General features: G+C 39.0%; 1 protein-coding gene across 1 annotated transcript in view; it reads left to right on the top strand.

Moving 5' to 3' along the window:
- The window catches only part of ipo11 (importin 11), a 106,651-nt gene that overhangs the window by 51,233 nt on the left and 30,150 nt on the right, over positions 1-25,268 (top strand). The window contains exons 20-27 of the mRNA XM_041042934.1: positions 692-805; positions 4,223-4,338; positions 5,733-5,809; positions 17,984-18,063; positions 18,186-18,266; positions 19,864-19,959; positions 20,412-20,525; positions 21,055-21,176. Of these exons, the coding sequence (XP_040898868.1) occupies positions 692-805; positions 4,223-4,338; positions 5,733-5,809; positions 17,984-18,063; positions 18,186-18,266; positions 19,864-19,959; positions 20,412-20,525; positions 21,055-21,176 (800 nt within the window). The remainder of the gene's footprint in view (positions 1-691; positions 806-4,222; positions 4,339-5,732; positions 5,810-17,983; positions 18,064-18,185; positions 18,267-19,863; positions 19,960-20,411; positions 20,526-21,054; positions 21,177-25,268) is intronic.

The raw sequence follows: 25,268 nt of genomic DNA, 5'->3' as shown, positions 1-25,268 counted from the left end.
TATGATGAGATTTCGCTCCTTTCTCTGCTGGTTTGTGGGTCTTTTTTCACCCTTTTTCTTCTATCCCTTCCCAGCAGTATGTTGTGTTTTGTTTTTAGTGTTCCCACTACTCCTAGCCAGTTCCTTCTAAAGGTGTAATTGAACAAAAGTATCCCAGCGTGGGGTCTTGGCCACATAGCTGTTGTAGTGAGTACGAGGAGTTAGCAAAAGTCAGTGCAAGAAAATGGCAGAAAAATTTTTGAAGTCCATAGTTCAGTACCATACTCGGATGTTTGGCTGACTGCACAGCAACTGCACCTAAATTACACAGTGAGCCATCATATTTTCCAATTTCACAGAAGAAGGAGAGTGAAGGGATCCAAATTTTTCTAGTGTTCAGAACAAAATAACTTGATATAAAAGAAAAATAAAGAAGTTTAAGTAATATAGAGCTCAGAAAAGAGAGGAGAATATAATATGCAGTCCTATTTTTAGGTATCTGATGAATAGACATACTGTTTTGCAGAGACAGCAACAAATCAGAGATCAACATTGTTTCTTTCCTCGCTCCCAAATGAGACTTCTAATTCATCCATCATCCACAGTAGACTCATAACATAAGTTGCGTAGGAGTTAGTAGAAGATGCCAGTTGAATTGAAGAGTATTATGTGCTTTGCCTCCTTTTTGCCATTTACTTTTCTTCTGCTTCAGATCCGGCCATATGTAGGCTGTCTGGTTCAGTACCTACCCCTGCTCTGGAAGCAGTCAGAAGAACACAACATGCTTCGATGTGCCATACTCACTACACTCATCCACCTGGTACAGGTATGGTGCATCTTCAGCTTCCAGTGTTTGTTTCCATGTTTTTTTTTTTTTTTTGTTCCTTTGTTTTGTTTGTAGTCAAGATACAGAGAGGAAAGGTGAGGGACAGGGAGGGGTATGGCAGCACTGGCAGGAAGTCAAACCGTGGACGTGGTGATTATGTAGTATGCACCTTTACCATTAGGCTACTGCAGCACTCCTTTTTTGCCTTTCTAGTCACCTGTGTAGGGTTCACACTGTTAAGCTTTAATTTACTAGACTTCACAAGAACACTGTTGAGCAGCTCAAGCCTAGATGTTTATCGGTCTTTTCATACATTACAGTCCAATAGAAGATTACTGCCTGAATCAGCTGCCTTACCAAATGCATTACTTTCATGTTTTGATCCACAGCACAAATTTGGCTGGCTCACTTTGCTTTTCCAGCGATCCAGCTCTTGTGTTCCTCTCAGGATCACAGGAAAGGAGCCCATAAATTACTGGAATTAAAATAAGCAAAACAGCAACAAAAGCTGTTGGCAAGAATGATACTGAGGTTTAACTTAAACAATGGTTTTCTGGGTTAGATAGCTCCTTTCATTTAAAGTTTATTATGTTCACTGTTTATTTTTAGTGGAAATGCTTTGTTCCACAGTGTGACAGGTGGTACTGTTCAGTGGATCTGGCACTAAATGTTGTTTTACTTGTCTGGCCACATGATGCTGAGTTCCAAAATGTCTGCAAGGGAGACCTGGGTCAGATGCATTTCCCCAAAACAGCTGGGTTTTTCTGACACCAATTTCTTGTTTTTATTTTTTACCTTTCCCTCACCTGCCAGAAATTTTAACTTGGCTCGATAAGGGAACATGTCGGTCTTTCCTGCTTGATATTCTGAGAATCACCATATGGATAAAAACATCATATTAAAACACATGTCAAAAAACTCCTCAGAATTTTTCGCCCTTTTTTTGCCCTCAGGTCCTCAGGTGCTATGTGAAGATTCAGCTGTGTTTTGGGGGCAACTTGTCTAATATTTTAATTTTAATCATTTACCTCAATATTAGTCAGGTTTACAACTAACTGAAGTTTCGAAGAAAACAGTGTGAGACAGGCGCTCCATTCCCCACAGCACTGAAGCAGCCTGCAGCAAGATTTGGACCCCTGTGTGGCTGCTTCTCCCTTACTTCTCAGTAGGAAATGAAACTTTCAGTGATAGACACAGTCACTTTGAGAGAATAACACAAGCACACATATGGAAATCTGCATGAAGCGCTGAGGGTGTGCAGCTGAGGGGGTTTGGATCAGTCAGCTGCGTTGCCACATACTAATTGAGATTTTAATATATGCTTTACAATATAATGCTGATGTTAAGGAAAGAAAAAAGTAAGCTTGTTTTACTTGAATTCCACTTACTTCTTGGTTCAGATTTGTTGTACTGTATTTTCTGACAGTGTGCATGCAGTGAACTACAAAGCAGTAGCTATACCTCATGTATGTATTTGTTTAGGTGTGATCTTGACTTATCAGCCCACTCTACACACAAATGAGCACTGGTATCTAGTTTAAAAAGTTGGAGTAAAATATGCAAGACCTAGAAGTAGGTGAGAACAAAAGAACAAAGAGAACCAAGCACAAACTCAAACTTCACTGTATTTTTCTTGTTCTTTTTGTGATTTTACTACAAACTTAGCAACACTTGGACAGACCTCATGTACCGCTAAATGCTCATTGTCCTGGGTAACAGCAGGGCACTGACCTCACAGCAGGGTGGAGACTCTGCTGAATATGTATTTTGACAATTTGACTTTAGTCCATCTGAGACTGACATAAACCGGTCACGCCAGTGAATGATCAGGCAGCATTAAGTCAACTCTTAAGCTCATAAGAGCCAGAATATTGGCTTGCTTATTTTCAAGCTTCGAAAATGATTTTTTCCTGCCAGAGACTAGTTACTTGTTGCTTGTGATGGGGAGACAGGGTCATGCCAAGTGGGAATTGAGCTTGGCTTCCTCTCTCTTTCACTCCCACATAGATGCAGGAGGGAGCATATTAAGACCAAATTAATGTCATTCCATCAGTGAAACAATGTTGACAGTTCTGAAACATACACTTTGGATCTTCTGTGCCTTCAGAAAGATTAACTCCTCCAATACTACCACACACACAACCAGCACCTTGTCCTCATTACCCTCTCCCGCCCTCTCACTCTTGTGAGTGTTTTCTGCAAATATATAAGTGGTTGAGCAAAACTCGAAGTGATGGGGTGCTTTGAAAGGGCATGGTGTCAGACAGTTTTCATCGACGGACAAGAGTCTGAGGGTATGTGTGAAGAAGATGGGAGTGATGTTTCAAGGGGAGAATATTTCAGAGGGCATAATTCATAAGCTAGACGAAACATGGTTGTCGGTGTTACGGTTGGTAACTTTAAGTGCTGGTGTTCATGTGTGTGTGAAAGTATTTTGTAGATTTAAAAAAATGTGTGTATTCAAGCCTTTTTTAATGTTTGTACTTGCGTTTGCCTGTGTTGTCAGAAACTATACTGACAGTTTTGCTCAAGGGTAAGTTATGCTTTGCCTTTTATGAAGTATAGTCTAAACTAAGCACACTTTCTTTCATGGGAATTCAATCATTGTGGTTGATCCAGGACATTCGAGAATATATTGAGAACTAACATATGGAGAGGAGCAGCAATATTTAAATTAAGAGGCACTGCTTTTTTAACAGCTTAGCGTAGTTTAAACTGTGGTGGTCAAGGTCAAGATGACACACTGCTCAATTGCTCATTCCCCTTCTTTATCTCACAGTATAGGCACACATTTATGCATGTTCAAGTGGTTTTTGCATTAGACCTTCAGGAGGAATTTTTCCCAAAGGAAAATTCTGTCATTTGCTAGTTAACCCCATGCCACCTAAAATGCCATTAAAATGTCCAATGACTAATAAATGGACAGTGAGTTAGTTCCTGCAGTGAGACCCAAGCTTTCTCTCAACCAATCGAAGTAAATGGCCCCTCACCGTAGGCTGTAAAATGAACATAAAAATTCCTGTAACAACTCTTACACGTGAAGGCAAATATTTTTCAACCAAACATTAAGTCCTTTGAGTACAAAAAGACACTATTTATGACACCTTCTTGTTATTGAAAGTTGGAGTAGTTGCACATGGCCTCTAGTGTGCTGGCATCTTATTTACTTTAAGAACAAGGTATCCTCTTGCAGCAGTTTTGGAGTGTGAGGACAGTGTGCTCTGACAAAATGTGCATTGCTGGGAAAGGGTGAGCAGTGGTATTTTGAACTTTTCTATACAACTATCCTGCTCCACTCTGCTCAGATGATCATTAGGTTAAAGCACATAAAGTATGGTCTTCAAGACCCTTGTTTGCATTCTCTGTCAGGTTTTCCTAAACAAGGCACTGACAATCTGCATTTGTGTGTTCTCACAGGGCCTGGGGGCAGAGAGTAAGAACCTGTACCCTTTCCTTCTTCCTGTCATCCAGCTGAGCACTGATGTTTCCCAGCCACCACACGTGTATTTGCTGGAGGATGGACTGGAGCTTTGGTATGGACACACTTGCACATACGGTACACTAGCATTCATGAATTATAGAAAAAAAACTCCCTAAGGCAGATGTTTATGAAGCACTTAGTAATCTCATTTACTCCATTGCACTTCAAAGCGCACTTGCATATACACCTACATGTGCATACTTTGACTGTAGCTGTCTGTAGCTCTTTCCCTTACCCCCTTTACTCTGTCACTCAACTCAGTCTTGAGTCCATTTTAGTCATATTACTCATCGGCCTAATTTACTGACTCATGTTGAGTACATACATGGGAACCAAATGCAAACACTTTGCAGATAAGTAGTGGTAAGTAGGCCGAACATGGCACAAAGACAACCACTCTAGCTGAAGGATGAAGCTCCTGATAAATTTTGTGGCTCACTATTTTGGCTGAATGTTATTGTTTTGGGAACATTCCACATTAAAGCTATCTCAAGAATCTGCTGCAAAACGGTATGCTCACTTTTGCATTTGCACAGCACCCACAAAAAGGTTTGGTTCAGTAGGATAGAATTTGCTGGGAGTACCTTTTGTCCCAGTCCAATCGTCTCTTTGCTTTTGTAACTCCCCTCTTAATCTCTCTTTTCTGTCTATCCCTGTGGAGAGCTGCACTGTTCAGCATGCTGTGTGCGCTACTAGCACAAAGCCACAGTCTTATGTCTCTGTCCGGTCTTTTATCCTGTCTGATAAACAGCTGTGCCCTAAATATTTAAATAATTTCCTCTTTCTGCGTCCCCTCTTAGTATCTGTATATCTTGTCTTTCCTGTTAGTATGTGGAGCATGCAGATCAGTTATTCATGTCCCAGCATCTTGATTTCTTGCAGGTGAAATCCACCAATCACCGAGTGCTTGCTATAAGCATTAATGCAAAATGTTTTTTAAAAATATCAAAAGCATTTTATAAGTTACATGAACCTGTCTAACTTAAAACCTCTCAGTAAGTCTCTCCAATAGCCAGAATCCTCCTTAATTGAATTTGCCTTACTTTATATGTAAAATATGTAAAACTCTCGCCACTGTGTCACTGATTAATCAAGCAATTTATGTAACATGGTTTTTTGTTAGACTTGTCTTCACACAGAGCAAACCACTGACGTTGCTTTCCTCTGCCTCCTTCGTTTTCATTTTTTCTTTTACACCCACTTCACCATGTATTTTTTTCCACTTTTGTGATGCCCATGTTCTCTTCTTCTTTCTGTCTCTGTAATTTGTCCCGCTGTATTTCCCTTCCCATCTTCTTTTGCCACCTCTAATCTATGTCTTCTGCACCCTTTTTTCACAACTTCCCAATTTTCTGTTTTATTCTCTCCTTTGCACTCCCTCTCTTTCTCTTTCTTTTGACTTACCTCTCTGCCTGCTCTCCTCCTTCTCTCCCTCTCATCATGCAGGTTGGTGACTTTGGAGAACAGCCCAGCCATCACGCCGGAGCTGCTCAGAATTTTCCAGAACATGTCAGCTTTGTTGGGTGAGCTCAATGAAATTTCTTTGTTTGCTGGCCTATCCTGGGTATGTGTGTGTATTTGTACCTCTGTGTGTGTGTGATGCGTATGCAAATGAGTTTAGATTTTTTTTTTCTCTTCCCATACTTAATGGCATTTTGCGTTAACATATAAATTGGATTACTCGTAGAGAAGGAGGGTATCACGCTAACATCAAGAATGATGCAACTATGATGCATTTTGGATGGTTTGATTAGCATGAGTTCAAATTATGGCTTCCTTTATAAGAGGGGTATGTGTTTGACTGTGTGTGTGGCACAGAAGAGAGAGACAGAAAACATTTCACATCAAAACAGTCTGAGATGAAAAAAACAAAACTGCGCAATCTGGAAGAACAAACCGGCACCATATGATCAAATACTTTTAAATCACAGAGAACCTGAGAGAGTGAGGAAAGAAAGTTGATGCAATCTATGGACATGGGCTTAATTTTTATAGTTTTTTTCACTTTGGGCTATTGTAGACTGCAGAGATCACAGTTGAGGATTTGCAGTAGCCTCAAGGTATCAGGGGCACTTCTTTGGGTCTGTAGGCAGCTGTGAGAGGTGGCAGATTGAATGGAACCGGCTGGATGATTTATCACAGGCCTGGAGCATTGGGACACGTCACTTGCTGTAGTGTGTAGAGGTGAATGTGTGTGTGTCTTCAGTGTGATGAGGAACTGTATTGATTTGGTGCTTCTGCACGTAACGAGTGAGTCAGACTAATATGAACACGAATGTAGCTTGATTGGCTTACTGGAGCATTTGATCATTTATAGCGTGGATGGGGAATCCATGGGACACAGAAGAGCAAAGGACTCAGGAAAACAGTCACGGATGGATAAAGTGAAGGAGGAAGGATTTAAAAAGGATCAAGAAAATGGAGAGATTGTTGAAACATAACAAGGAGGTGGTGGATGAAAATGAATGATTTAAGAAGTGATGCAGAAAAATTAATGAAGAAGTGACATAAAAAGAAAGGTTATACATTGGAGTTGTGCTCTGAAGAATTTGGACATGGATGGATGGAAAGATAAGAGAGACCCTTTTTACCCTTATCTAGTACTGAACAAAAAAGGAAAATGAAGGCAATGAACTAAAGCAGAAAAGGGAAAGCTTTTATTTTTTCTTTTTAACAAAGCATCACAACCAGTCATTTTAAATTTTATACCAATCGCAGACAATTACACAGACGGAGCTGGAAGGTTACAAAAACAACTACTTCAGTCAAGAAGCTTTTGCACAAAAGCATACAAAAGCCTAGAACTGACAAAGTTAAAAGCAATACTGTGCTTTTTAAATTCAATTTGTATGTGGCAAGGGGTTGTCACACTGCGACTCCACTAATGCTGAAGCATTAGTTGTACTCATGATCTGGAGCATTCATCTGTTTCTAACAAACAAGGGAGATGAACCAGGTTAGAACAGAGATCAAGTAAGCTGACAAATAAGAAAAATAACATGTATACAATTATAGAAGTCTGATAGTTGGACTGCGAGAACGTCATTGCCTTAGCATGATTGTAGAAGATCGGTCATGTAATTAGTGCCCAGTGATTGGCTGCCATATCACTGGTGTAAGTGCCTTTAATGATGGACTAAAGCAGGGGAGAAGGAATGTAAAAGTGGCAAGAAGGTGTGAGACTTAAGAACGGAGAAAATGAAAGGCTGGATGGAGGGAAACGAAAGACGGCATTACCTAGACAGATAACATGATGCAGGGTTAGAGGTTGACAGATGGAGGTGAAAGCATAGATACCAGGATTGAAAGATTTATAGAAAAGATGAGTTCAGTTTAAGGTTGTATGAGTATATGTAAGTAATGATGGCACTGTAATGAGCTCATAGGTTTACCTGCAGGTATGTACTCATTTGTCTGGACCTTTTACTTCAGATCTTCCTGATATGCAACCCAACAGATATGGGCTCAAATTAGGGCTTTGTTGTTGTACTATGTCTAATATGCAGGACCTTATGATCTTTTTTTTTTTTCTCAGTGATCAAACAACAGTGGTACAACTATCAGACTTTAAGAATAAACAACAATTCTCTCTCATCAAACCTGGCAACATTCAAAATATTGCGCTCCCATTAGAAGATATCCTGCTGTGCCCACATCCATCTTGGTCTACATAACATCATAGAAATAGGCTCATTTTGTGACCTGATTTTGCTTACTATTATTATCATTTTCTGTGTTTACTACGGAGACTTGTCACATTCCTTCCGTTTTTCAATATTTGGTTCAGTGGAGATGAGTGCTGCTTTTCTCTGGCTATGACAGACACATTAAAGCAAAGAAAAGGAAAAAGCTTTCACACCTCTCCAGGTACAAGCTAACAGGATTCCATTAGCGTAGTACAAAAAGTAAAACGATAGGAAAATACATTGTGGAGGTATTTTGTCCCTTTCCCAAGCATTCTGCTTTTCTGTGCAAGTCACATTTGTGTATTCATGAGAAAGATGTGAGCTCAGTTCAAGCAATTTTCACTGCAGTACCTTCCGGTGCTTGAACATCTCAGGCACTATGTATACACAACATGCTCTGATGCTGCACTTCCATCATGCTTACTTAATGTAATACTGTTTGCCAATGTCAGCTATACAAACCTGCCATGTTCTCCTATTTAAATGTGCTACTGTGTCTAGAATAGGTTTAAGCTCCTTAACGCCTTTTAGTCTGTGGTTGTAGTCGACACACCATTAACTGCCTGATTGATAAAAGTTGTATCAGAACTGAGAAGCCACAAGCTCCATTTAGAAGCGCTTCTTTAGCTTTCAGTCATATCACATGATCAGCAAATGGAATTTGCCCAGTTGTAATGGAATTGTAGATAGCAAACTATTTGTTTTTGTTTTATTTTCTTAATAGCTTAAAAGTTGATTTTCAAAGTTCATTCTTGGCCTCCCAAACAGTGGTTGAGAAAGCAATCTGAACACAGAATCCACTTAGTAGATATTTTGGAACTTCAAGAAAAATCTTTGAACCTCTGTGAATAAGAGCTCAGGCTGTTTTCCCCCCTCCTCTGTGTTGCACCTCTGTTCTTCACATTTGCACCATCACATCTTTAGTTACTCCTGTAACAGCAGGACTTGAAGGAATCCAAACCCTTGTTCTCCTCTCAAAAGAAGCTTTATAGGAGTGTGGTGGCATGTTTTTGCTTTTCATAATAGCTCCTTTTTATTATTATTATTATGCCTTATTTTAACATATTCCTTTTCCATCAGTAAATGTTTTCAACTTTGTAACATGTATAGCTGGTAACACGTGCAGGTGTGCAGCTATTTTTGTTGTTAACAGGCTGTGTTTGCTGCTACATTAATTAATGGAATAACCCAGTCCACATGACTCTAAAATTACAACCACTTGTCAGCACTTAGTACTCTCACCACTCATTGTTCCCTCTCCCTGTCTCTCTGTCTCTCTTACTGTGAAAAACATTTTTTCTTAAGGTTACATTAGCACATTAAAAGCACATTAATCACATTAAATGGAATTAGGTTGTCAGTGCAAGTCTTAGAGGGAAAATTCAAAGCTGCTGTGATGAAAGATGATAGCTCAGAGGTATAGTCACAGGTCAGAACAAATTAGTACACAGTTTTAAAAACGTTTGTCCTTTTAACACCGTGAACACAAAAATAAGTAGAGGAATATTTTACATTCAACACGCATGCATTTATTTACATGAAATTTTTCATAGTGGAAATTAAGTTGGCTTTCTTTTTCTTTTAGTCTGCCTTTTTTTTTTTTTTTTTTTATCAAACTTTGGTCAGTCATCATCTTTGGCTGGTTTTCACCAGAACATCCGGTGCTTCATTTATTTAGTCCATGGAGAGCAGTGGAGGGATGTGTGCCATTGAGAGACTCTGGCTTGGTATGGTGTCACAGCTTGCCAGGTATGTGGCCTGGCCTCCCTGATAAAGAGCCTCGCTCCATCATTGCAAAACTGGAGCAGCAAATTCCCTAATTAGAATGTCAAGACTCTTGCCTTGGCGAAATTGTGAGACTAACACTACGCTTTGTATCACTGCCACCACTCTCTGAACTAGGACACATTTCAGCTGTGTGTGGTGTTCTGACCAGTGATGATGTGAGTAAGCAGGGATGTTTTTTTCTTTTTCTTTTTTTTTTGCTTGGCATTATACCAGTTAATGTGAACAAGTGATAGATTGAAAGTATCCATTCATTTCCATGTCACTGTTTTTTTTTACTTTGCTATTTTTCTGATTGGCGAGAAACTCAACTCTTACTGCTGTTTTACAGTGAACACCTTGGATGGAAATGAAGGCATTATGACTACTGAACTGCTACAGGGCTTCATTCTGAAACAGATGGAAGAAATACCGAGTTTGATTTATAGTAAAGGGCAACGCCAAATAAATTCAACAACAGGAGAATATGGCAGCTTCTAACTAAAATTTGACGCTGTATTCTTGGAAAACGAGAGATTAGGAAAAAAGCTAATCTCTCATTTAGCTGCAGCTAAAAATTATTTTCATTATATATATATATATATATATATATATATATATATATATATATATATATATTTCTTTCTTTCTTTCTTTCTTTCTTTCTTTCTTTCCCCAATCAGCTGATTAATGGTATTATCTGTAAGATTTTGGAATATGCCCTTAACAGTTGTGGAAGTCCACAATGTCTTCAAATACTTGTCTGACCAGCAGTCCAAATTCCAAAGATAATTGGTTTGCAATGATATAAAACTTTAAAAAGTAAATCTTCACATTTAAGAAGAGGGAGCCAGGACATTTTGGGAAATTTTGCTTGATAAATGACTGATCGATTATCATAATAGCGAGTAATTAATTTTTGCCAAATCGTTTCTGAAGTAATTGCCTGCCTCTCTGCATTTTAAGATAAATAAATTAGGATAGACAGTTGCAACGTGACCTTGCTGAAGTGGCTTTAAAGTAATAACGGAACAAAATTGGGCAGTGCAAAACATAGCTTAATTAACATCCCATCAGTCAGCAATTACTGGTGCAGCCAGAGACACGTCAGACCATCCCCACAAGATCAATGATACTATATTGAAAAAGGTTTCGGCCTCATCTTTTTCATGTGAAAGCATGAGTCTCACAGTTAACTGCCCAGCTAATGTGCTCCATGGATCAATCTGGACATCCCCATCAGAGGACAACCTTTTTATTACAGGCTTCTCAACTAGAACTAATGACTTTGATTACAGCTCCCAGAGACATTGGACATATTTTATCCAGAAATGGAAGAGATTTGATCTGCGATGACAGCATATATATGTAGCAGTTTATTTTAATTCTGTATGTTCATCTTTTGGCATTGTTCTTCAAGGTTAATATTATAGTGATCCATGATCATTATTCTTTTTTGTACAGTCTAAATCTCTTAAGAGTAAATTGCCCTGTTCAACCTTGAGCTATTGCATCAACTAAAGTGAGATGTTTTAGATTTTTCCTGGACACAGTACTGGGAGTTTTCTGCTTCCTCATCATTGCTGTCATTTCATACATGAGCGTCTTCTAGTAAAGTTGATTTTTGCCACTTCATTGAATCCCTTGCTGAGCTTTTCTCGCTTCGCTCAAGCATGATTACTCATCCAAGACTTACCCAGTCGAGCACCAATGGGAGTTGGTGCTCGACTTCTTCTTCTCATCTTGCAACTGTGGCTGAGGCTTCTGCTGGTCATGTTGTTTTTCATGTTTTTCCTTTGTGTATAGTAAAACCTGGCAAAGTAAGCTGTCTCTGTAGGGCTGCCGCAATCCTTCTTTACTCTGAAGAAAGTCTTTACAGAGTGCAGCAAGCTATCATAAGCACTCTACAATAAAACATGGTTTTACTTACCTCTAGAGACCTCTAGGGGTTGTCCACTTTTCTTCATTTTCAGATCTTAAATTAAAAATAAATGAAAATGAGAATAGCCCGTTTTTCATTTAGTTTTATGCATTTTATGACTGCTTAACCTCCAACCTGGGGCTTTACTGACTTCAAGCTTTGCGTAGTTGGCTGGCTTGAATGACATTGCCAACCCAATCACGTACTGTAAAGCTAAAATTGGATTGGGAGATGACCAAAATTTTAGCAGTGTCCCCAACAATCATTAGATGCACTTCAGAGGCCGTTATCACAGTCAGATGTGAGGCTCATTTTCCTGTTAATGTTGATAACCGAAGCGGATTGTGCAGCATATGCCCAGGGCTATGAAGGATGTACTGACTAAAGCTTAATCAGTGCTTTAGCAGCTGTTTTTGTGGCTATTTGATTATGGCGAATGAAGGTGTGTGTGTGTGTATGTTTGTGTGTGGAGGGGGTGATTGTGTCCACACTTGTGAAAATGTAATTGCTGGTATAGTATTGGTTTGGCAAAACAGCCTATTCTGTTTTTGACAAATATTCATAAAGGAGTTATATTTTGTCCGTGGGCATTTACATGCATTGAAAAACAAAACATAAGAATACATTTCAATACAATTCAGTTCCATCCGAATGCAACTAAAGCCTCAAAATTCACCTTAAATTAACACGTCTCTAACAGTCTCAATAAAAATTGAGCACAATTGAGGTCATAACAAAACTGGTATCATTGCATTATGTTAGAGTTTTTAAAATCTTTTTAAAATCCACCTTCCTGTTGTCCCTGTTGTAATAGTGTGACACTGAAAAAAAAAAGTGTTATTTTGACAGGCTGTTTGTATTCATACATGGACACTTGGGGTGCCTCAGGTTCATTTGCAATAGCAGAGGGTGGCGATGATGAAAGTCTTATCAAGTCCAGGGCTCAGTGCTCTGAGCTGCCTGACCCACCTCCAGCCCAGAATGAGAATTCAATTCATTTTTTCCTCCCCTTATTAATGTATGAATACTTGTACTTCTCTCTCTTCTTGTATTGATATTCATACAAAACTCTCCTTCAGAGGATATTGCTACAGTATGTGCACAGCTTATCAGCAAGGCAAGTAATGACAGTGGCTGTGGTGGTAACATTGTGGGTGGCAGATCAGAAAGCTGCCAAAAGCACATATTTACCTCCCGTTTTGCCTTTGTAATAAAAACAAGTAGAGCATGTGTAACTTCACTTGCAGATAGAAGATTAAGTAGTTTTGAGTGTAATCATCTTGCCTTGCTCAGATGTGATAAAATGGATGACAGTATTTCTACAGGCACAGAACAGTGTGTTCTCCGATCCATGTTTGCATTAGAGTCACACTGGCTGCCTGGAGGTTATATTTGCATAAATAGAAATGGAATACATTTTGTTACGATGTGCACTTTTGATGACTTTTTAATTATGAACTAACATGAACTATGAAGCTTTGACCAAAGGTTGAGTACTTGAGTCTCTGAAGTGTATAATTCTTCACTTGATTAACAGTTGTTAATCAAATAACTTCCTCTGGTCTAATATACTGTACTTGTTGAGATGTGTACTTGCCACTCAGAGAGGGCAACAGCAAGATTTCTGTGGTCTGCAGCTAGCCTGTCAAACATGGTAAACCCTTGAGTTTTTGACTCATTAGGAATGTGTACTCCATCTCATGAAATTCTAAGAATTCCCATTGTGCTTAATCTCTGAGAAACTTACTCACTTACTTTTGGGGTCAGTCTGTGAAATTAGTATGTGTTTGTCCATGTGTTTGTCTGTTTGTGCAAATTAGTGTTTTGCGCTATGTGTGTGTGTGTTTGAGGGAGAGAGAGAATCTTGATTTCTTTGTGGTATATATCAAGGGTACAGACTCCTTATATTTCTTGCTAATTGGACAATTAATTACTTTTGCATATCATAAATGGCTGATCATCCTTTTTAAATATACACAGAAATCAAGTAAACTTTCTTGGTTGGATTAAAGGTCATATGTTTTCCAATTTAATTTTCCAGTAGATAAACCATTATATTCTACTATATTAAAGATGGATGCCTGCACTATCATTTGTAGAAGGCAAAAATAGATACAAAGTTAGAAAAAGGGTAGAAAATGCACAAAAAAAGGATGTAAATCATGAAAAAATCCAGGTGAGGAATCAAGTGAAATTATACACACAAGACTCCCAAAACTAGGGCAGCACCAGCCCTGTAGCACATAGATTGCCAACTGAGACAAACCAATCAACCAAAATAAAAGTTTGTTTATTTATTTCTCTTATTCTTACTATAACTATCATACACATGCAACTATTTCCTTTATCCTCTTGGGAAAGATTCATGGTGGTAGAGCCATATTTTCTTAAAGTGACTAGGTGATGCAGTATGGTATATAACAGATAAATTCTCTTCTTCATATCACAGTACCAGTCACTAATAGTCTGAGGTTTTCTACCACCCCAAGGTTACTCTTCATTACTGTTGGCATCTCAGCTCAAAGCAGTGATATGAGATGCTGGTCAGCTGTTGCTGGAGGGTTGCTGTGAGAGCTGTTCAGGTATGTGCCACCAGTTGGAGGCCACTAGTGGTTTAAGGCCTCTTCTACTTGTAGACTCTCAATTTGTTCCAGTTACACAGTGTGGATCGTGGCAGGTTCTCATCATAGTGTGAACGGACAGTACTCATCCTCCAGCCGTCTTCAACTTATGAGCTTACAATGACTCTGTATGTGAATGTGTGTTTTTCTTTGGTTGCATATTTACCTTTTTGGCATTCATTAGGAGCCATTGCAGTGTCTACAGATACAGTGAAGAACCATGATCATTCATTCGCTTCCTCTGCAGTACTGCGGACCTGTCATGCCCTCCTTGTCTGATGACACTGTGTGTCCTTGTTCACCCACTGTTAAACAATCTGTTGCCTTTGCTTTATTCTTTGGAAAAATGAATGGCCTGTCCTGACCACAGGAAAGCACTTGTTGTAGTGGAGCTGTCGTCTTTTCTCTGTTTCCTAATGATGCTCAACATTTTAGTGCCCATGCTACAGCATACTGCACAGCTGAATGTGGAAACAGCAGATCTGTGTGTGTGTGTGTGTGTGTGTGTGTGTGTGTGTGTGTGTGTCAGTCATCATGGCAAAATGTGGTCCCGGAGACACCAACTGCAGCAGGAATTACCACACAGGTGGTGTTGAGTACTTTAGCAGTTGTTTGCATATCTTCTCTGTCTCTGTGGACTGATTTTGTCACCATAATAGCATCACCACCCTGCAAGATGCCGTCACGAAACGTTACAAGTTTCGAAGATGGGCGTGATACGACTCATGAGTACTGACTACCCATGTAATAGTAATTGTAATGAGTACTCATGGGTTGGAATGTCAACATGTTGGCTGGAGTGATCCTATCGCAAGATGGTCTATATTTGTATTGTATATATCTATATCTGTATTTGGTTTTGAAATCAGTCATTGTCTTCTCTTCATCTGTGCACACGTAACTTGCCTGCACACTGCATGTGTTTAGTATAATGTTGCTCCATACTATGTTTGTAGTGTTGAATATTCATGTAGGCTGATGTGCTGACTAAATAGGCTCCTGGAATACATTGTGTACCTGCACTGATAACAGATGGCGGCATACATTATCTTTATTACCTTACTGTGACCGGCAGATGGCTAGAGAAAACATACTGCATACATCAACATTAATATCACCTTTATAAGCCAGCGTGGTCAGGCTGGACCTCTATAACTACCAAGACAGTTATTGCCAAAAGAATTACTGAACCTTCATTAAGACCCAAATAAAAAGTTATACACGATCAGATATTCAGAATTTTAACCCTGCATTAAATAATGTCTCATACACTGTATGTAAACATTTATATATCTCTATCTAGCCCTTTTGTGCGTGCAGTAAAGTAACTGCTATTCTGGACGTTAGAATGAGCTACCCTGTCAACTTGTATGAAGTAAACAATTATTCGAGGTGTTGGAGTCAGCTACCCTGTCAGTCTGCGTTACTTTCAAACAATTCATGCAGATGTTAGTCTGCATGTATCTGCAGTATGTGTAGATACTGTGCGGGTGACTGACTGTTTGGGAGCGATTGTGTCGGCATGCAGGTGTGGGTGAGGGTTTTGGTTCCTCTCTGTCCACGTTTTTGAGGAACTGTTTGTTCTCAGGCCCCGCTCTTTTCTTCCTCACCTCTCACCTGTCTGTGTTTATTGTTGAAGTGTTTGTGTCTGCACATATTTTTCCAAGTGCCACGCAAAGGCTATTCAAGGCAATAAGGTCTGTTACCCTGCCAGCTTATAGCACCGTCAAACTTACATCCTACTGTGTTATATGGTAGCTGTGCCGTTTGATTAGTTATTGTTCATTTAACACTTTACTTGTCCCCTTAGCTACTCTTCCTTTTCCCTTTTCATTCTTCTCTCTCTTATCCGTGGATCAAAATGCCGTTAACCCATTAAGTCTATTGTAAAACCAAAGCATTGTTTGAAAACCGCCTCTGAAAACCTGAGGATTTTCTGAAAAACTTGACAGAATTGTTAACGTTCACAGAAAACTTTAATTTTCATCTTCTGAGGAGATGAAAACAGAAGAGCTAAAAATTATTTGTGATTGACAATTTGTGTTGTGATTTGAAATAACAGTTTGTGATTTTAAACCTGTGGTTTTTATTGTAAATTATTGACTTTGGCCTAATGTTCATCAATATATTTTAAAAATATGGTCTTATATATAGTTATATATATAGTTGGTCTTAAAGGGATATACAAACATTGCATTAACATGTTAACGGTTAGAGTAATGGTACTGCATTGGTTTCGGACTCAAGCATGTACACACACTTAAAGGCCAAAAGCCAGGTTTTTGCACTCGCATCTCCAGTGTATAATTACCTGTAAATTGCCCAAAATGTTATGTTTTGATAGCTTTACCCTTGTCTTTCTCAAAGCATTACCATATCTGTCCAAAATTCCTGATGGGTCAACATTTTCAGAGTGAATTGTTTTTGAGGTTGTAAATGCTGGGATCATTAGAACATATCTCCTATTTTATGGTGACAACAATTTCTTTTGTTGCTCCTTTACAGCAGCCATTGTTCTTCTTTTCATTAATCCCGTTTGAATGAGTCATAACCTTTTTGCTCCTGCTGGTGTTAAATAGAAATGAACACGCGTTTTTAGGGTTTTTAAAGCCTGTAACACACAAAAATGTGAAAAAAATAAATACTACACATACAGTGTATATACAGCAAATCTGCATGTTACCCAGCACTCATCTATGAGCTTTCACTCTTTCTTTTAATATGGACTTAGACAGCAAAGGTCAGACAAACATCAGAGACAGAGCAGAAAATATTTAATCCTGAGATAATGATGTTTCAGAGGCAACAGTGTGCTTAATAATTTAGATGCAGTTCTTGTTAATAGATCCTCACAGCCTCCCTCATTATTGCTGGCAGATGAGCAGTCACTTGAACTTTTTTTGCAGGCATACAAAGCTGTAGCTGCTATGTTCATTCGTTGCATCATGGATATCTCGGTTAGAAAAGTTCATCCAGCAATTTTTTCCTCTGTTTTCTTTTTTGTTGGTTGAATTTTCTTTCAGCATGATAGAGCTGAAAGAAACTAGATGAACTCAAATGCTTGTTTTAATAAAACATCACAGGCACATATTATGGAATAAAGAAACGACTTGTGTCCTTGATGGCATTTTCATGGACATGAGAGTATTTCTTCTAGTTTAGCTTCTTGTAACATCGATATAGTTGTACGCATCCCTTTAGCTTATCCTCTCATCTGTTCATCTTAAAAGTCTAGGAGCTATTTTCCTTGAATTTGTTTTTTTTATTATTTTATTGGTTTGAGGTGCCTCTTTGTCAAAGTGTAGCATGTGCTGCACTAATATTAAAGATCAATGGAAATAGTGCTTGTTAAAAGTAGTCTTCCATTCCATGGACTTCTCCTGTGGTATTTTTTTTTAAGCTTTAAGTCACAGTGGATGGAATTAATAATATTCTTCAATCTTTAACCACACCCTGTAAACACTGAACATTTCCCCAAAGTGAAACGTGTGTTTAATGATTTAATGACTCTCAGTGAGCCGTCCAGTATGCAGTGCAGTCCCAGTGTGTTAGATGACTAAACAATCTGGTCCGGCTGGATCATTTATCATCAAGTGCCTTTCTCCCCCTCCCCCCTTTGCCTGTTTCCTCTCTTCCTGTCTGCGTCAGTCAATTAAGCCCTTTTGTCCAATTTGTTAAAGTGTAACATCTGATGCTCTGTTTCAGAGTTGAGCTCCGAGAACCTGCGCACCTGCTTTCAGATTGTTAATGCCTACATGTACTTGTCTGCCACAGAGTTCCTGCAGGTGAGACACTCAGACATGCTTCATACCAAGTAAAACACTGAAATATAAAGAGACAAAGGCACCAGTGCACATAGCATTATATACAGTATAACCTCCATATGTATATATTTGTGTTTTTGCAGAACTATGCAGAATCATTGTGTCGATCCTTCTGTGATCTGCTGAAAGACATCACGAATGAGGGACAAGTCCAAGTCCTCAAGGTACTGCCCTAAATCACAGTTATTTAGATAAGCTATTTCTGTTCAGCATTTCCAATCTGGCACCTGACCATATAACAGCACCAAGACTGCTCAGATAAATGTACATTATTAAGTGAAAATTGTCTGAATACTGGTATCAGCCTTGGTCTTGCTGGATGTTAGAGTGTTTCTTAAGTGGAGTTTCTCTGGTTTTAGTTCTAGTGCCTTTCTGTGATTAACCATGTTCAGTTTCAAAATGAAACCTAGCCCCAGGATGTTAGGAGCTTTTTTCCCTAAAAGATAATTGACTGTGATTATGATTTTTTTTCTTCATTACTGTCAATTTTATTTTGCTTTCATCAAGATGCAATTAACATTAAACCAACACACCATGGGCGCGTTCTGCATGTGTCATTGTGTCATTAGGTGTGGTACACGACAGGTTAAAATGGGCATGAGTTGTCATTTCTCTCATCTTGGGGTACTTTTTGACTTATGCTTGGTGCGTGCAGGATGTGTGTACATGTCAGCATACATGTGTGCTTTAGCATGTCTTGTCTTTACAGACGGCTGTATATGTACACAGAATAGCCATGAGACCATAGAGCATCAGCTTAGAAAACCACAGTGGCATTACTGCACATCTGGCTCCTGCTAATCCTTTGTTCTGAGGAGAGGAGAGCCCGCAGACAATAAACCTGTCAGCCTGCACAACGTGAACACACAATAGCTCACCGCATGTTGACACACTCAGAACAGAGGGATCAGAGTAATCAGTGTGCGTTTCTTTGAAAAGTTCATGTGCATGCATCCTTACAGAGACAGATACGAGCCTCTCACTGTCTGTCTCTGTGCCTCGGGTTTGGTTGCTGACCTTTGAGTTAAATATTCTCATTTGAGGTTTTAGTTTGCGAAAATGTCATGTGTTATGTTACAAATGATATAATGTTACAGTGTTATATCATCACGTAGGTGTGGTCTGGATTTATGTTTTAGTCTAAATTTGTGAAGCCTAATGAGGAGAGAAAGGTCCTTTCTCAGGTGTTTTTCTCAACATCAAATCAAGCAAATGTTGCTTAACCTCTCTAAAACAGCCTGGGTAAAAGCTAAAATCTGTCTACGTACGCAACTGTATCTATTAACACAGACATGCATACAACACCAGTTCTGTAACTGTATCTTTTATTCTGAAGATTTTCTTAACTCATACTGTGGCTTTGTTTTCTGTTGCTGGTTTCAAACCATCTCTATTTTTAGTTCGTCTATTTTTTATTGCAGCTTTAATACTTGAGAGAGCTCATTCACATTTCTAAAACGTAAGGGACTAACCTCGCATGCCACATATTTTAGGTCAGACCCTCAATTAAAAGGATTTTCTGCACTCTTTTTTTTAATCTCTCTTAAAAGAAGCTTGCCTTGCCTTCATATGTCCTCCCACACTTCATCATTCTGTGTTTGACCCTTACTGGCCTTTTTTTTTTTTTTTTACTCACTTTTTTCCCTCTCTTTTCAGCTCAAGTTCTGCTTGTCTGTTCCTCTAGTTTTCTTTTTCTTGCTACTGTTTCTTACTCCCGTCTCTTGAGTTTTGTCCCTCATCCTCCTCTCTGTGTCTCTGCAGGTGGTTGAGATAGCTTTAAAGGTTAGCCCCATACTGGGAGCCCACATGTTCCAGCCCCTGCTGCCAGCTGTCTTCAGAGGTATTGTGGACGGTGAGGTAAGTCTTACCTTTACGTTTTGCACATATCTGGACTGAGATTATATAAAATAAAAGGACAAACCTATAAACCAATGGTGCATTTTTACGCATTTTCCATCCCCTTTTACTGAATGTTTAAATATTTAACCTTATTAAACATTAAAATACTTACTTAAAATGAGACTGTTCCGGCTCCTATGCGTTCTTCCAGCGTGTCCTTCTGTGTCAGATAAAATTAATTCTTATGGCGACTATACATTATAGTGGCATTCATTGATCAACTCTGATAAAGGTCATTGTTTGACTTTACAGGATTCTGCTGTGTCAGTGGGCCTATCCCTTTTCCCCTTATCATGCTTAATGACCTGTGCTTTATGTAAAAGCATTTGTGCATTGATATGTTTCTGCATCCGCATGTGATTGTGCATTCACTTTGCGTGTGTGTGTGTGTGCGTGTGCGTGTTGTACAGAGATATCCCGTGGTGATGTCCACCTACCTCGGCATCATGGGCCGTGTCCTCCTCCAGAACTCCAGTTTCTTCTCTTCTTTGCTCACTCAAATGGCCTCCGAGTGCAGCCAGGAGGTGAGGCTCAGTGTCTGCCCTTCATTTCTGTCCTCTCAGCACAGTCTCTTTGAATGTCTCTGAGAGACATAACTACAAAGTGCCTGTTAAAAGGGAATCATTCTGAACGAGGCTGGAAGTAATGAGCCAAGGAATTGCAAATGGTAACATTTTCGAGCCTGAAAGTTTAGAGTCGCCTCTCTTCACTGTAAAACTCCGGTACTGTTGTTTTTTGTGACCCAGAGCAAAATTAATTTTGCCTTTTATTTCGACATTGCTGCCTTAATCTAAATAAATTAAAGGCCAAGAGCTGTCTCTCTGAAATGTCTCTCTGTCATTCCAAAGTGTTCTTTTTTGATGATAGAGGACAAGGCAGGGAGGTAAATGACAGAACAAGCAGGGATGGTCAGTTTTTCTGGCTTTTCTGGCATTGGCAGAACCATTCTGCCATTAAAATAAAATCTGTATTCTGTGTCTTGAGTTGTCAAACAATGTTTATGTAATCTGTCTTGTCCACTTCTCTTCCTTCAACCTTCTCTCCCCTCATCAGATGGACCAGTTGTTGGGCGGTGTGATAGAGATGTGGGTCGACCGCATGGACAACATAACTCAGCCTGAGAGGAGGAAGCTGTCGTCGCTGGCTCTACTTTCCCTTCTACCATCTGACAACAGGTGAGAAACCTTTATTATTCATTTATGCGCAGATGGGGCTTTGAGCTGGTGAAAAGTGGATATCATCCACCCTGTCAGCCCAGCTAACATAGGGGCACATAAGGAGAATGTGAAGAGACATACTTGACAAATTATTTTATTCATCCCTTGTTTACCTTTATAGGCTATAGCTGTTGGTATTATCTTTCTGTGTGTGGTTTGTGAGACTTTTTTCCATACAGCCATAGCATGCTACATAAAACCAACAGCTTAACCAGGGTTGCCTTAATACCATATGGGTGTAATATGTCACAGTAGTACAGCTTAGATGTACTTTAAATGCACATTGGCATACATTGGCATATACAGGAGGTATAGTGTGTTGTAAGAGAGACAACATCATGTGGGGCACCTCTAGACACTTTTATGTACAAACATATTCTATGAGTTTATGTTTACCATAACACCTCTCTTCCTGGACTTGATGCCTTAGTCTATGATGAGAGACATTCAATGAGATTTAGGACTTGAATCTGTCAGTTATCAGGTTTTACCAACAGCATGAGGTATCTCTCCATACTTGTGAGTGCTTACATCTGTGAGTTATGTGCCTCCACTTGTTCCCTGTGTGTGTGATTATTTGAATGTTTGTGGGACCACAAATTTTGACCGCAACTAGCTGAATTTTAGTGGATTATGGTACTGACAGGCAAGACCAGCTGGGCCAGCAATGTATGTGTCAGGGTTTTTATAATACCAGCACCCACGCAACCTGTTATGAGAGCCAGTTCGCACTGCCCAAATTTAAAAAAAAAAAATGCATAGATCAACTACCTGAGCCCGATCCGCAAACTGCCAACTTTAACCCTTATATGTCCATTATCTTCCCATGTTGCAATGGCAGTGGAGTGCAGCATCACTGCCTTGCTGCCATCTAGACTCCCTTTCTTGTAGAACGGCATGCAGAAGGCTGAGCGTGCTACCAGATTTCTACGTACGTACGTATTTCTAAGTACGCGACCAGGTTTTTGCACCTAACTATCTGGTCAGGCACATCCCTTTCCTCAAATGTAACCTTCAGGATGGTATTGTTCACATGCGCCAAACACAACACCCACAATTAGTTCTTCAGCTCTGCTTTGATATTGGGACCATGATCAATTACAAACACAACTTTTGACAGGCCTTCAGCTGATATGACAGCTTCTGAAACTTCCTGGATGATTTGTTCATGTATGTTTGTGGCAGGTTTCTTTATTGTTGTGTCAAACTCTAAAGTGGAAATCACTCGATTCTGCAGTTTCCAGTCTTCTGTGTCCAAGTGACATGTCAGTGCCGTATGTGCTCATTTTGAAGCTGTCTGTCTAAAAATCTGTTACGCTTCAGTGCAGATGGTCTGCCTGTGAGGGATAACAGAAGCCACATCCACTGCCCCAAAATGTGCTCTGATCACACTGTTCACAGAAGCGAATTGTAATTGTAATTGTAATGTAGTCAGAATGCTGCTTTGTTACTTTTTGACCCGGCCCACCAAACCCACATGACCAGCGGGTTAACCACCCATCACTAATCTGAGCTAACATCTTTTACCATGTCAATGAAGAGGCAACTGTGTACCCTATGCATTTGCACAAGATGATGATGATGGTGGTGGTGGTGGTGTACAGATAAAATCTATAATTCAATTTGAGTTATTGTTACTTAGGCCGTGCAATCAAGTTACTTAAGTTCAACCTGCTTGTTATAATTGAGAGATGAAATATTGAATTTAGTGTATGATACGGAAAATTCTTTTCTTGCCCGAGTAAGTACACATTAAGCTGTCATCAGCATCTAAGTGTGGCAGGTGTGCAGGCAGGCGAAGTCCCATGCATTTAAAAAAAAAAAAAAAAAGCTGTTCCTTCTCTTCACTTGCCATCAAAAGAGTTTTCTCGTTTCATTTTCTAAGTTAAACTTCTCTTGAAGTTGTTCAAAGGAGTCACTGTGGGTTCTAATGATAAACTTTACTTGTGATGTCCCATCTGACTGTATTGTGGTGCATGTTTTTATCAAGATTTTGGGAAGCTTTGCTATTCTGCATTCCAGATATGGTAATCATAGATATAGACAGGCATGAAATCCTTTGTTACGCCCCCGTCCTTGGTCTGGAACAGCAATTGATTATGACAGCCCTGGCTGGTTAAGTGCTGCATGACAAATCAACTTTCTCACATACAGTCATAGCTAAAATTGGAAGAGGCCCACATCTTGTACGTAGTTGCCCTTAATATGATCTAATAGTCGTTTTGTTTTTCAATAAGATTTAGCAAAGTATCTCACTTGAAGTTAAAGTCGTGGGTAACCTTTAATCCCTGTGTTTTACTGGTATTGAGCAATACATCTACATCCTTTAGCAGATAAGTATATATTTTTCACCCTAATGACACATATAATTTTGCAATGAAATGCATTGTTGAAAAAATTGGGACTTCAACTTTTTTTTTTTTTAACTCAATCATTTAGTACCAAAAACTTATTACATAAAACTGGTTTTATGTAACTTATTATTATTTTAACATACACCGATGTGTAGGTGGGATATTCATATTGGTTTATGAAATATTCCTTATCAAAGTTTTCTTCCCTGTTGTCACAAGAAAACATAATGTTATCTGAACAATGGAAGGATCAATGGGAATTCAATGACCAAGACTTTTCTGGTCATTAAGAGTATAAAAAAAGGAGTTATTGCTCACGTGTCAACCAGATGTTTTGCACTCGGGCAGTGTTGTTTGGTATCGTATAAATTTGTTACTGTTAATTCATATGTCATTCTTTGGACCACAATTTTGTCTCCCTAGTTTTTGGACCAGCTGTGCACAGTTCCTAGAAAGTTCCTGATTCATATTCAATATTTAGAAATGGAACAAAATTTGAATACTAGTGGCAACAGTAATGCTCTTAAATATCTAGTAACAACATTAAATATCTTTTTCTCTTTAATCTTGATGTCTAGAAGAGAAAATGTCTCCTGTTTTATGCACTCAGTTTATACAGTTGCACTGTAGAACACACCACTTGGAATTTGCTTCGAGGCACAAAGGGAAAAGGCACCACTAGACTGCTGTGAAACTGCTGCTGGGCTTGTGATGCATACAACAGGGAAGTATTCAGTAAGGCATTTCTTATTACTCAGTGCTGGTTTGCTGGAGAGACCAGTCAAGAGTATCACATGGGAGAAATCAGCTTTCTTTTATAAACCATGAAGTTGTCTGCTTCATTTGAATAGTAGATAGATTGTCCAAGAACTGTGGACATTAGTTGGAATATAATTACATTAGAACACCATTATCAATGTTCAGTAGCTTACTTTCCGTCTTCATACAGCTGCATTGTTGTTCATCAAGTTTAAACTGCTTTAAGCCTATGACAGATATTACTTTTTTCTGCTTTCAGAACTTGTTTTTATTGATTCTGTCCACTACTTTTCTTACTATTTGGGATTAGTTCCATTCCTTGAATGCATCAGTGTCCTGCTTGTCCTTCTGTAACCTAAACTTTGGAAAGACTGAATCCAAGTAGCACTAACTTTTGTGCAGTCTAAGGGCACTGGAATGTGTCATTTTGTATTTAACATGCATTGCCATGAGGTCATTTTCACAGAAGACTGCTTTAGTCATCAGCACCTCTTGTTCAGCCTTTTTTTTAAGCTTTTTTTTTGTTTGTTTGTTTTTTTTTGCAGTACTGGTTCATCATTACTGTTTGCTTTTTGATTGCAAAGCCTCTGTTAAGAAAAGCCAATACTCAACAAGAACAAGGACCTTAATAAATCAATATGCTCATTTTTATTGCCTGGATCAACTGTGAGCGCATTTTGTCTAATCATACTTATAACAGTTTTATCTCAAAGTTGGTACATCATGTGAGGAATCAAATATTCCTCCTGCATAGACTGCCAGTACTTTTGATTAGTTATTACATTTGATTAAAACAATTAATCTGCTTTGTTGAATTGTTGATTTTTTTTGTAGCACTAGGAGACCTTAAACATGAGTCATAATTAATTAATAATAATTAATTAATAATAATTAATAATAAACATTGGAGTTGGAGTACACCTGGCTGTAACTTGTA

This window comes from Toxotes jaculatrix, chromosome 7 (genome assembly GCF_017976425.1).
Source record: "Toxotes jaculatrix isolate fToxJac2 chromosome 7, fToxJac2.pri, whole genome shotgun sequence".
Classification (NCBI taxonomy): Eukaryota; Metazoa; Chordata; class Actinopteri; family Toxotidae; genus Toxotes; species Toxotes jaculatrix.
Note: the sequence above shows the minus strand (reverse complement) of the source record. Positions and strands in the feature narration are given on the sequence as shown.